Source organism: Lepidochelys kempii, chromosome 3 (assembly GCF_965140285.1).
Source record: "Lepidochelys kempii isolate rLepKem1 chromosome 3, rLepKem1.hap1, whole genome shotgun sequence".
Classification (NCBI taxonomy): domain Eukaryota; kingdom Metazoa; phylum Chordata; order Testudines; family Cheloniidae; genus Lepidochelys; species Lepidochelys kempii.
The window spans coordinates 169,307,396-169,319,777 of record NC_136382.1 but is presented as its reverse complement, the minus strand read 5'-3'; the positions used below and the strand labels follow the sequence as shown (position 1 = coordinate 169,319,777).

The 12,382-nt window shown below is 41.5% G+C and overlaps 1 protein-coding gene across 5 annotated transcripts in view; it reads left to right on the top strand.

The window, feature by feature from the left end:
- Positions 1-277: 277 nt before the first annotated feature.
- Positions 278-12,382, top strand: part of HHAT (hedgehog acyltransferase) — a 334,535-nt gene continuing 322,430 nt past the window's right edge. For 2 of the 5 annotated variants that reach the window (XM_073338997.2, XM_073338993.2), the window contains exons 1-3: positions 278-352; positions 4,412-4,558; positions 10,320-10,387. In XM_073338997.2, coding sequence (XP_073195098.1) covers positions 4,468-4,558; positions 10,320-10,387 — 159 coding nt within the window. In that variant the 5' untranslated portion in view covers positions 278-352; positions 4,412-4,467. Of the gene's footprint in view, positions 353-3,645; positions 3,741-4,411; positions 4,559-6,684; positions 6,730-8,155; positions 8,259-10,319; positions 10,388-12,382 lie in introns of those variants that run through there. The other 3 variants (XM_073338994.1, XM_073338998.1, XM_073339000.1) reach the window with 3 other exon arrangements.

Genomic DNA, 12,382 nt, shown 5'->3' with positions numbered 1-12,382 from the left:
TGGTGGCCTGGGCCGCCCAGGAGAGGGAGGCGCTCCTGGTCCTTTTGCTAGCGCTGCCCGCAGGAAGGACAGGACTGGCCTGGCCTGGCTTGGCTTGGCGAGGGGCGGAGGAGCGGACTCCTCCCGCCCCCCGCCTTCTCTGGGCATCAATTACACGCACTTGGCATTCAGGCCCTGGGCGACCCGCTCCAGTCACACCGCCCCACAGCGCGGGCGGGCCCGCCGGGAGCCGGAGGCGGAGCGCCTGCCCCGGGGCCGGGATCGGGCCGGGGAGGGCGGCGCTGGCCCCGGCCGGAAGCGCGGGGGCGTGGCTGGCTCCGTGCAGGGAGCCGGGGAGCGCGGGCTTTCTAAGGTCGGTGCCGCCTTTGTTCCGCCCCGCCGCCGCCGCCGCCGGGCCGGGGGGAAGGAGGTGGCGGGGGGCGGGCTTGCCAGGCGCGGAGCCGCTCGGGCAGGGGTGGCTGCAGCTCCGCGGCCCCTCGAGGCGGGTGGGCAGCGGATAAAGCGTGTCCCAGCCGGGGAGCGCATTGCGGGGCGAGCCCGGGGGACGCGTCAGTGCCTGGAAAGGGCAGTGGGGGGCTGGATCCAGAAGAGGATCGCAGCCTGCACCTTTGCCCCCCCGTGAATGGTTCCCCCAGTGTTGCCTGGGCAAGAGCTGCGGCCCCTGCTCTCAAACTGTCCCTCTGGAGAGGGAGAGAGACAATGAGGAGGAGGGGGATTTCCTACATTGCCCCACTGAAATACACAGAGCCGAAGGGCGGGATCCCATAAGTAGCAGGAGGAAGGCCTTTAGGAAACTGCTTTAATGTTAATCACAAGAGGGAGCTGCATGAGTCTCCAAAGAGCGAGATTTGCTAGTTGTGCACAGGTACAAAGCAATAGCGCCAATGAATAGGGTTGGCTTTATCTAGTTGAGTGCACCTAGGTGCTGCAGTGCCCGACAGAAGGGGAATCTCTGCAGATACATTTTGGGGAAAAGCTTGAAACATTAAACTGTTGTTCCTTTCTCTGGTGGAGTTCATCTTCCTCTCTGACTACTGCTAAACTCATTGTGCCTGGTACGACTTTTATCCCTGATTCATGCAGATCCTTTGACTGTAAGATCTGTGTTGATTTGGGATTTTCCACTTTGCTCCTCACCAGGGTAATGGAATTTTTATTTCTCTATTTTTGCTTTTGGAACATAGCCGATGAACCAAGGTGCTGATCTAGAGCTCATGGAAGTGAACGGGGTCATTCCGTTGATTTCAGTGGGCTTTGGATCAGGTCCTGTATGGACTCTGCTTTCAAAAAGTATTGCTGGGAGTCTGTTGCTGCTAAACACTGAATTCAAAGCAATTAATTCATTGATTGATCATTCAAGGTGCTATAAATCAAGTTGAACAAATAATTCACAAAGTAAAATTGTAATGAATTTTGCCTCCCTCTCAAATTGTTTTTGAACAGACTGAAAATTTCTCAGATTTATTCATTATTCAAAATTATTTGAGGCGTTCTGCAGTGAATCATGCTTGGTCTTCAGATTATTTACCAAAAGTTTGTGGAGTCTTCGCAACTTACTTTTTGCTTGTGTTAGCCCTTCTTTGTATGCAGAGTTTTGTTTTAAACCAAAAGAGAATAGCTTTTAAAGTTGTAACAAATTAAGGCCCCAGTCCTGCAAAGGCTTATCATGTGCCTGATTTGAACGGCTAGTGTTCTTTGAGGATCAGGGGGTCAGCAAGAGATTCTGTTTCATGTTGTTGAGGTATAGATTCGATAGTGGCATCAGAGACAGTTGACTCACAGTTTAGGAGTAACTCAAAATGCTCCTTCCATTTGAACACGCACCATTATGCAAACTAAGCACAACAAGGCAGCAGAGCCAGATGGCATACCAGCTGAAGTCTACAAGTTTGGAGGTGAAGAACTGGTAGGGAAGCTCCACAAACTTTTTCTTCATATCTGTTATAATGAGAAGATTCCAGAAGACTTGAGAGAGGCTAATGCTGTTACAATCGTTAAGAAAGGAGATAAATTAGAGTGTGGAAACTAATGAGGCATTGCCTTGCTATCTACAGTGGGGGAAATTCTTGTCCGTATCCTCTTAAACCAATTACTTCCCCTTGCTGAGAAAATATTGCTGGAATCTCAGTGTGGTTTTAGACCATCCCATGGGACAATCGATACAACACTGCCTGCTGAATCCAGGAAAAGTCTCGGGAGCAAAATCAGGACCTGTACATGGCTTTTCATCGATTTGACAAAGGCCACTGACTATGTCAATTGCAAAGCCCTGTGGAAGGTACTAACCAGATTTGGTTGCCCTCCAAAATTTATTAAGGTTCTAAAGCTTCTCCATGATCAGATGACTGCCATGGTTTTCTGTAATGGCCTTGAGACGGAACCTTTCATCATCAAAACTGGGGTTAAGCAAGGATATGTTATGGCCCCGGCCCAGTTTTCCATCTAGTTATCAGTCATTTTGGTCCTTGTTAAAGATCACCTCCCCAGTGGAGTTGACATTCAATACAGAATGGATGGGCAGCTCTTTAATCTTTGATGTCTCCGGTCAAAATCTAAAGTCTTCAGGGCGTCCATTACTGGTCTTCCGTGTGCTGATGATTGTGTTATCTTCATGCACGCTGAGAATGACCTTCAGTCCATACTGGATTTTCTTGCATAAGCTTACTGAAGCCTAGGACTCTCACTCAATACTGAGAAGACTACACATACTGTTTCAGCAAGGGTTTACTAAAAAGCATCATTACAAAGGGGGTGTGAACAACAAACTGGGCATTGATTTGAGTAGTCTGATCTGTTGGGATTTGCTCTGGAAGAACTTCAAAAAGCAATTGATCTAAATATTGAGTTAAAGTGATTCTTCAAACGATCAGTTGTAGTAATCTGAATGAGGTTCTCTTTCAGGACTAGGTTTAACATCAATTAGAATATTGCCATTGACTTCAGTGAGCTTTGGATTAAGCCTTCAGCCCTCCAATGTCTAAGAGTCGCAGGCCTGCAGTGTTTTTCTTGGTGTCTACAGAATGAAACACTCTGAGAATCAAGCAGTTGGGAGGAAGATGAAAAAGTTTGAGCGCTTCTTTAGAGAATAGAATGAGACTTTATGACTTTAAGAAATATTTAAAATCAAAAAATGTCAAATGTAGCAGTCTTAGCTCAGAAAACAGTAAGAGAACTGTACCCAAAATAATCCCAAGAGGGATTGATAATTATTTTATAGGTACTTCAGATCACAGTATATCAGACTGGATTTATGATAGTCCAGTGTTTTCAGCTGAGTGTGCCTTAGCAGCATGAAAACTATTCTGAATTTTGAAACATCAAAAAGTTTGAAAAAGGTACCGCTAACTATGTAATCGATAAATATAGGTGGGATACAATAAAAGGTAGGTTCAGCATCCACAGTGCAAAAACCTTATTATTCTGTCTGAAGGCTGTTGCAACACAGATGTTAGATATGCGTTTATTCTATTTGGCCCTTGAAAAGAGAAAATGCCCCTTATTAAATTCCACCTCAGAATGTAGTAGAAACAATATACCCATTATACAGCAGGGCACTGTGCTATGATCTGATTTTACATAGAGCTGTTTTGAAGTGCTGTTACTATACAATACATTTTAAAGCTTTGTGCTGGGAGTATTTAATAGTGAACATATGCTCTCTCTTAAAGAATTCGGAACCCCCTGATCCTGCAAGATCATGTGTGTGGGTGAAGCCCCGATCATGGCATAGGTCTTCCTATGTATGTATGGATTTTTTTAAACTTCAGGGTCCTAAAAGTATCATGATTACCCTTATCACTCAAATCTGTTCTTGTTTTATATGGCATACTTTTGGTATGGAATTTAGTTGATGGATTCCTGTATTTGATTGAATTGAAAGTAAGATTTAAATATTTTATTTTTTATGTTGTACGTTAAAATACCATACATTGGCCTGTTTTGTATAGAAAGGCACTGACTGATAGTTACTTCCCACATTAATCCTTTTGAAAAGCAAAAAAAAATAAAATAAAATTAAAAATAAACTTAAAAATTAGAGCATTAAAAATAAACTTTGTTAGTTATGTTGTTACTTTGAAAGCAAGTGGCCAGAACACTGAGAGGCTTTGTAAGTTTCAGCTTGAAGCCCAAGAATAGTTGCTCTGGAAAGGCTCATCCACTCCCAACATGTAGCATGTGAGTGAGGACTTGATCAGAAGAAAGGATTTCCAAACTGACATTTTGGGTTGGTGGGTGTGCTCTGCCATTTTCTCACACTGAATATAAAACAACGCAAGGATTCAGAAAACTGCAGAATATGTCACTTGGTCACCAAAAATATATATGTCTTTGTTGCATTATGTCCCTGGTTGTTGCTATTAAATACACACCATACTGAGCTACTTGTATAATTTTGCTTACTGTTTTCTAGAAGTTAACAACAAGGACATCATTTGGAGACCAGAGAAACTTACGTTGCAAGTAGTAATGCTGCCACTATGGGAAATGTTTCTTTACCTGTTTCTTTCATTGGGCTTCCACTTTTATTCCTTCTGTGAGGTATACAAAGTCTCCAGAGGTAAGTCTGTAAGGTTGCCGTTTCATTTTTTTGTATTGCTTCTTGCCTTTGAGGTTCATGCAAATCAGTTATTGGCTAGCTTTATTTAATGCATTAGTTTATTTTCCAGGCAGGCTCCAGCAGCGTTTCCGTCTGAGACTTTTGAACGGAAGGTACCTATATTCTCTCTCTAGCTGAGAACCAACAGTATACAAATAAATAGCAGGAGGGGCAAGCTGTGCAAGGAGTCTTTTGTCAAAGCTTATTCAGAGCTGGTGTTTATGGTATTTGGAGGACAGTTGGAAAGGGGTATCTTGACATTTGCCATTAATATATATATTTAATAGATTAAATTATAAATAGTCTATGTGTGGGAATAAATATGTTTTTTCTTTATAATTTTGTAGTGTATTTCATCTGAGACATAAGGCCCTGATCTTCTGCATACTTACACAAGTGTTTAACTTTAAGCCTGTGAGTAGTCTCGTTAAAATCAATGGGTCTGTAAATGTGCTTAAAGCTTAGCACATGCACAAGTGTTTGCAAGATCAGGACCCATATTAAAATTGGAGAGTCAGGAATGGTCTGGGCGCAGGACTAAAATCCAGGAGCTTTTGAGTTCTACTCTCTGACACTTTATTCCTGTGGCTTTGGGCAAGTCACTCAGTCCTCAGTTTTGTAAACACTTGTGCTCATTGGACCTGATCGGAAGCCTGTTGAGGTCATGTGAGTAAATGCTCCCTAGTGAGAGTTGCCCAATCTAATTCAAAAATGGCAGAATTAGAGAGGAAAGGGGATTATATTTTTCTCTCATAAAATGTCCTGCTTTTAGAGTAATCCCTCAGATTAACGGTGTTCTCCTGTCAGTGCTTCATACCTGAGGGGCAAACTGTTCCATGCCTGGGAAGGAGTACGTAATTGACAGCTAGCCCATATAGATCTGTGAGTTAGGTAGACCAAAAGGAATTGCTATAACAGCTTCTGTGCTGGAGTTGAGAGACATCAATCATGTAACGCTGGACACATGCCACAAATGTTGCTGTATATAATAGCCTGAAACAACTTTTGCGTAGGACTTTTTAATGATCCTTTTTTTCCTACAATACAATAAATACTGCAGCTGCAGGATTTTCTCCCTCTCAAAATGCCAGAATAGAATATTTCAGGAATGCTTCTATTTCTTCTGTAGTTTCATTGTCATCTCCCTCCTTATATCTTTACTATTAGCCTGAAATTTTGCACATTGTATTGTAAAATCAATGCCAATGTCTTTCATACATTCCTGTCTGTACCCCAGTCCAGGAAAACATTTAAGAATGTGCTTAACTTTGCACATTGTGAGTCGTTCCATTGGAATAGTTCAACTGAAGTCAGTGGGACTACTCATAGTGTGTAAAATTGACCATGTACTTAAGTCTTTGCAGGATCGTTGTCTTTGCAGATTGAGGCCTTTTGTCTATAATTAATTCTTCATTCACTGTTGTTCCTGCAAACTCAACTGTCCCTATTTCCCATTGTGATGGGGGTATACAAATCACATTCTGAGCAAATCAAGGCTAACAAGCTAGTGGTAGCTCAGTCAGCTCCACCCTGCCATAACGCTGAAAGATGAGAGAGGCACTTAAAAGGTGAGAGCATAGTACAATTGGTGGCAAACCAGAGAGACCTCCAGTCCTCAGCTCCAGGAGAGACTGGTTGAAGGCAAAAGCTCCTCAGATGACCTCTGACCTGTGAAAGGGATAAGGAAGGCATTTAAAGGTCATAGTGGCCGATGTTAAACCACCTGCTTCCTTTACTATTATCGTTAACTGAGCTGCTGCAAAAATTCAATGGACTTTGTGGGACTCGCAGTTTGAACTGGCATAAATATGTTCCATTGCACATAAGTTTGTTATTGGTCTTGCTGGGTTTGACGTTCAGGAATGTGTCATCTGACATGCTCTACCCTTGGAATAATACTCATTCACAGCTGTACTCACCTACTTGCTTCTGAACAAGGAAACATTTTTCAAGTCTTCCACAATGTATCCAGTTGCAGGAAGAGTGAGCTGAGGTTTCTCTATGAATTGCTGGAACTAACTAAATAGATTTGACAGGTTGCAATATTGCTGCTATTACTGTTTTTTCACAGGGATTTTTGTATTTAGGAAACCCTGTTATCCATTTGCTTCATCAACTCCTTGATGCATGAGGTGTGTGATTTCTTTTTGTTCATTGGTATGCTTGTTTTTTTCAATTTAAAATTGAAACTATTTTATGTGAGAGCGGAATAATGCTTTAAATTCTGTTGTGTGCAGGGGAAATCACCAACTGACCGTAATGAGCAGTGGTCTCATTTTTAGTCATTTTTCTTCTCTAATCAGTTTTGAAAACCACTTCATGAAACTAGAACAAGAAGGATTTTAATATAAAAACTCCTGGAGCCCCAACCTCCCTGGTAGATAGGAGAGTGGATGGTCAGTTTCCTTACTCCTGCTTCTGCTTCTTTATGTTAGTGAAACTAAAGAATCCTTAAGGTTTAAATACCTTGGGAAGGGTGAGTGGGTTTTTTCAGCAGACGACAGTGAACCCAGTAATTAATGTCTTCTGTTAACTTTCAGTGTCTGCCCATGAAAGCTTTTATATGAGCACTTGAGAAAGATGTACTTATACTCTCATATATTATGAGGGAAATTTATTTTTTAGCTATCTTTATGTTGCCTTTCTATTATCTAGAGTTGTATGTGCACTCAGAGACAAGTGATAGGTACAGTTTTAACATTTAGAAATAATAAATATGATTTGGCTCCTATATTTTGGGTATTTTAATGTAAACAAATTTACAGTTAAATGGTTAAAAAGTAACTCCTGGTTAGAGGAAATAGCTATAGAGAAATAAATCTTGAATGATACTGCATTTTAATTAGTCATGCATTTTATGCTAAGTAAGGCCTCAATCTTGTGAATTTACTCCTGTGCTTAATGTTGTTCATCAGAGTAGTTCCACTGATATCAGTGGGACTACTCACATGAGTAAGGTGAAGCTTGTGTGTAAGAGTGTGCAGGATCTAGCTGATGGTAATTGGTAGGTCAAGATGGTAAACTGAAGCACTTTAAAAAAACTGATTCTTCATGATATTCTCTGAAAAGGCTTACAAGATCATCGTTATTTTTATTGCAGTGTCATATAAAAGTCTCGTGTCTTATTTTTCCCACTAGAGGGAGATATCAAACAGGCTTAAAAAAACTGGAAATGAAGACCAGTGTATGCTTTACATTTTATAATTAGTAAAATAAACCCAACCTATATCATAGCATTAGAATTTCATTTTTGATGATAATTCCTAGCACCAAAATCTTTTGTATGGGAAGATAGTGAAAACTAGCCAAGACTTAATTAAATCCTTTGCTATTGCGTTCAGAATGTGCCCCGTGGACAGCTTTTCTGGTCTTGGAGGTTAAAATAAAACCATGCTGTTTTCTCTCGTTTGCTAACATTATGTTGAGTGTTTTTGTTGCCTCTTTATTAACTTCAGGTAGACCAGGACTTGCTTTGTGAATTGCTATGGTACCAATTAATCTTTACTTTCTGTTTAATTATTATTCTAATTTATTATTTCTATTATGGTAGCACCCAGAGCCCCAATCAGCATCAGCACCCGATTGTGAAACACACAGGAAGATGAGATCCCTGCTCTGAACAACTCACGGTCTAATGCCCTTGCCCTGCAAGCTGTTCTGTGTGAGTGGACCCCTGCCTGCACACAAAGCTTTATTGGCTAGAGGCTCTGTAAAGGCACAAGAGTTCACCTGCTTGGAGCAGTTGGCAGGATCAGGGTATAAATTAAGACAAGATGCAACAAGTAGATGCAACAAACTATAGGGGGCAGAAGGAGGATAGCAATGAGAAGATCACACAGTTACACAGGCCAGCTGTGTGCACAGTTAATGGCCAAGTAGTGGGCAGTGTAACTTTTGACCATAATTGCAGTTTTGGAAAAAGATAATCTATTCCGTCATGGTTTCTCTAGGAGTCAGAATATGATGTAATTAAAAGGTGAAATAGAAACCACTGAAGATCATAGGGAAGCTGTTTGAAGAGAATGCTGTCAACACTGTAGGTCTCATCAGTTAATTAAATTGATTTAACAAATGGAAGCTGATGTGTTTCACTAGAGTGGCTTCTAATCCTGCTTCTTTCACTTATTTGGTCTGTAGCTTTGAGGTTCTGTCACTTTTCTGTCTGTCTTCCTATTTGTAAATAAGGGGGTTGTTGCAAGAACTGATTAATTAAGACCTTAATGACTATGCAGTGCTTTGAACGTATAAAGTGCTGTCTAAATACTAAGCATTATCGTTATAGGAAGACAGGTTTTGTGTATACCTCTGGAACAGCACATTTCCAATGTTGCTTCTGCAGAAGCTTGCTCCCATTCCAGTACAACCTGTGAAAGTATCTTCATAGGTGTTCTGTACCCAGTAGTACTGGATTAGGAGGGCCTTAGAGTTGCACCTGAAGAAGTGAGGTTTTTACCCACAAAAGCTTATGTTCAAATATCTGTTAGTCTTTAAGATGCCACCGAAGTCCTGGTTGTTTTTGTAGATACAGACTAACATGGCTACCCCCCTGATACATAGAGTTAAGAGGGAAATTTTCCTAGATAAGAAAAGACTACATCTCCCCCTCACGCCCCAATTTATCTTGTGTGTCACAAAGTCAGAGGCAGAAACTTGAACTTTAGACAGATATTGAAGTTTCACAGAAAAGCAGAGGTGTGATTCATCAGGGATTTAGCCTTTCACTTCAAGCTTTTTCTCAACTAAGCATATTTAAACACTTGAATTTCTGAGGCAGCCTCTCACCAGCCAGAATCTGAAGTGGGCTTTGAGGACAGTTAGTTTGATTGGGATGCACTTGTGGGAATAGTTCAACTGAACCTGCTAGATATTTCATGTGTTATATCTGCTTTTTGCAGAATATATGTCCCTCCACCTTTTTTTTTTTTTTTTTAAACAAGGTCTCTGATGGTATTTGTGACCAATGACTGAATAGTTCATACTTTAAATAGTGTTTAGGGAGGGATATGTGTATGTGTGTGTGTATGTATATGTATTTAATCTTAAATAATCAATTGTGGTGATAGTTTGTTTATATAAGACAAAAAATCCTTCCCCTGCCTACTCTCATCTTTTTCTACACTGGTCAGCATAGTATCACACTGGTGCTTAGATTTTGGTCATGGAAATGATTGTCTGCACTGAAACAGACCATGAACCAATGTGTTTTCATGCTTTGTTTTCTTTAGAAATAGAATAAAACATGCATTAAGGATGAAAGGCTGTGGAAGACTTCCAACTCAGCAGAACAGTGTGCTCCGCTGTGTGAGGATTGGGTGGCTGCAGTCAGTACATGGAAATTCACAGCATGCTGAATGTATGGTGGAGTTGGGTTACTCTGCCTGCCAGCCCTGCATGGATCAAATGCAGGGTTGGGACAGAGATAGCATCAGTGGTCCATGATTGTATGCATACGTCAGCCAGAAATTGGGGGTGTGCAAGGATCAAAGACCAGGGACTACAGTAGTGACAATTTTGTTCAGACCTAAAGATTGGGGGTGGATTCTGCCCTCCTTAACCTTCTTGATTTCTTCCTGCATAAAGAACCTCTATTCCCACTTGCTGTGTGTATGTTTTTCAGGTAGATACAAAGAATTTCATACTGTTTAAAAACGAGCACTGCAGGCCCATTCACTCTTTATTTTTGTTGGTGAGCTGTTATTAATGGGGGTATTATTCTTGGCAGAATATGAAGAGGAACTTGAAAGAGAATTTGAACTGGAAAAAGATCCTCTGTTTTGGGGACTTAAAAAGGTAAGGTCAATGAATATTACTGATCATTTTCGTTTGTAAGCTTCGTGTAAGTTCATATCCCTAGCAATTCAGTGGAAGTCTTCTTCAAGTGGATTGTGACCAACTTTTATGATTACTGTATTAAAGAATGTTCTGCTCCTAGGCAGAACACTTGCCACAGATTACTACAGGGATCGGCAACCTTTGGCACACGGCCCACCAGGGTAAGCCCCATGGCAAGCTGGGCCGGTTTGTTTACCTGCCGTGTCCGCAGGTTTGGCCAATTGCAGCTCCCACTGGCCGCAGTTTGCCACTCCAGGCCAATGGGGACTGCTGGAAGCGGTGGCCAGCACATCCCTCGGCCTGTGCCGCTTCCTGCAGCTCCCATTGGCCTGAAGTGGCGAACCGCGGCCAGTGGGAGCTGTGATCGGCTGAACCTGCGGACACGGCAGGTAAACACACTGGTCCGGCCTGTCAGGGGGCTTATCCTGGTGGGCTGCGTGCCAAAAGTTGCTGATCACTGGATTGCTATATTCTGTGAATTATTGTGTGTTGTAAGATGTGTTCCCTTTCCTCAGCTGAGTATTATTTTAGAGGTGTTTTAAAGAGTAACTCAGATTTTTATAGAGCTTATTATTTGCCTCCCTCCCTCTGTAAAGCCAGGTACCTTTAATACTTTGAGTCCAAGAACACAGAACTCAGAGGGAGAGAAACTAATAAGTATAAATACACTATATTAAAAAAACTCTAAAATGATGTAAAGCATCTTTTCTACCCGTAAAAATACATAGAAATGTGCATCCTCCAATGTGACAGGAGGATTCCTTCCCTTCAGCTCTTCCCACAGGTTTCACAGTGGGAGGGAAGGAATTCTGGCCCAATGTTTTTAATCAAAATAAATAAGTTAAAATTGGTCCTTTACTAGCACACTTTCCTCTCCATGCCCTGCCTCTCCAATTTCATTTTCAGTGGCAGGCATGGAATACATAAAACATTTGCAAAAGGAGATATTTGCCAGTCCTGGATACTGATTTAGAATTGCAAGCTCAATCAATAGTGTAAAAAAAAATTAATTTGATCTCCTGAGTTTTTCCATCCCTCAAGAGGAAAAATGGCTTACCTGATGCGATGTGACATGATCTAGAAATTCGTATTATAGTTTTTCTCTTGATTGCTGTCCTTTGGTACGTATTAGCAGCAGAATCACTTAATCTCTGGTGTCAATGTTTATTCTAAAAAGCATTGGCCTCCCTGTGCACCCCCAGCTGCGCTTTTCCTTTTGCTTTGTCATTTGATTGTTTGCATAATGGCTTTTCTTAGGATGTGGGACTGGAAGGGACATTAAGTCCAGTCCCTCGCGATTGCAGGCAGCCCCATCGTATAATTCTGTTAATGAATTTACTGAATTTATATTTGAGCATCTGGGTCACCCTACACTGGTTTTCAGTCTAGCTTGCTGGGTAATAATTTTTGCAGCATAAATGTTTAAAGAAACACTGTTAATTTAAAAATCACACTTCTTTTTGAAAATTTTCTACTGCTATTACAAGTAAAGCCAAATATTATTTTAGCTGAGACAGAGAAAAGAAAAAAATGTGTATTTTTCCTCATTGTTTACATTGTTCTGTCTATCTTAGGCTCTTATATGGCCCCCATAACCGTAGTATCTGAGCACCTAACAAGCTGAAGTGTATTTATCCTCACAACGCCCCTGTGTGGTAGAGAAGTGTTATCGCCATTTTACAGATGGAGCACTGAGACCAAGTGAAGCTAAGTGACTTGCCCAAAGTCACACAAGAAGTCTGTGATAGATCAGAGACCTGACCCCAGGTCTCTCAACTTGTTGGCTAGTACCTTAACCACTGGACCATCCTTCATCTCTTAGTCAGGTGGGCCCTGAACCTGCAGTCTGTTGTACATGAGCAAACCCCAGTGCCTGCATGGAGCCTTGTTGGGTTCAGAGAGGCTTTGTGCAGGCACGTGGGTGTATACACATAGAGCTGTTTGCAAGATTGA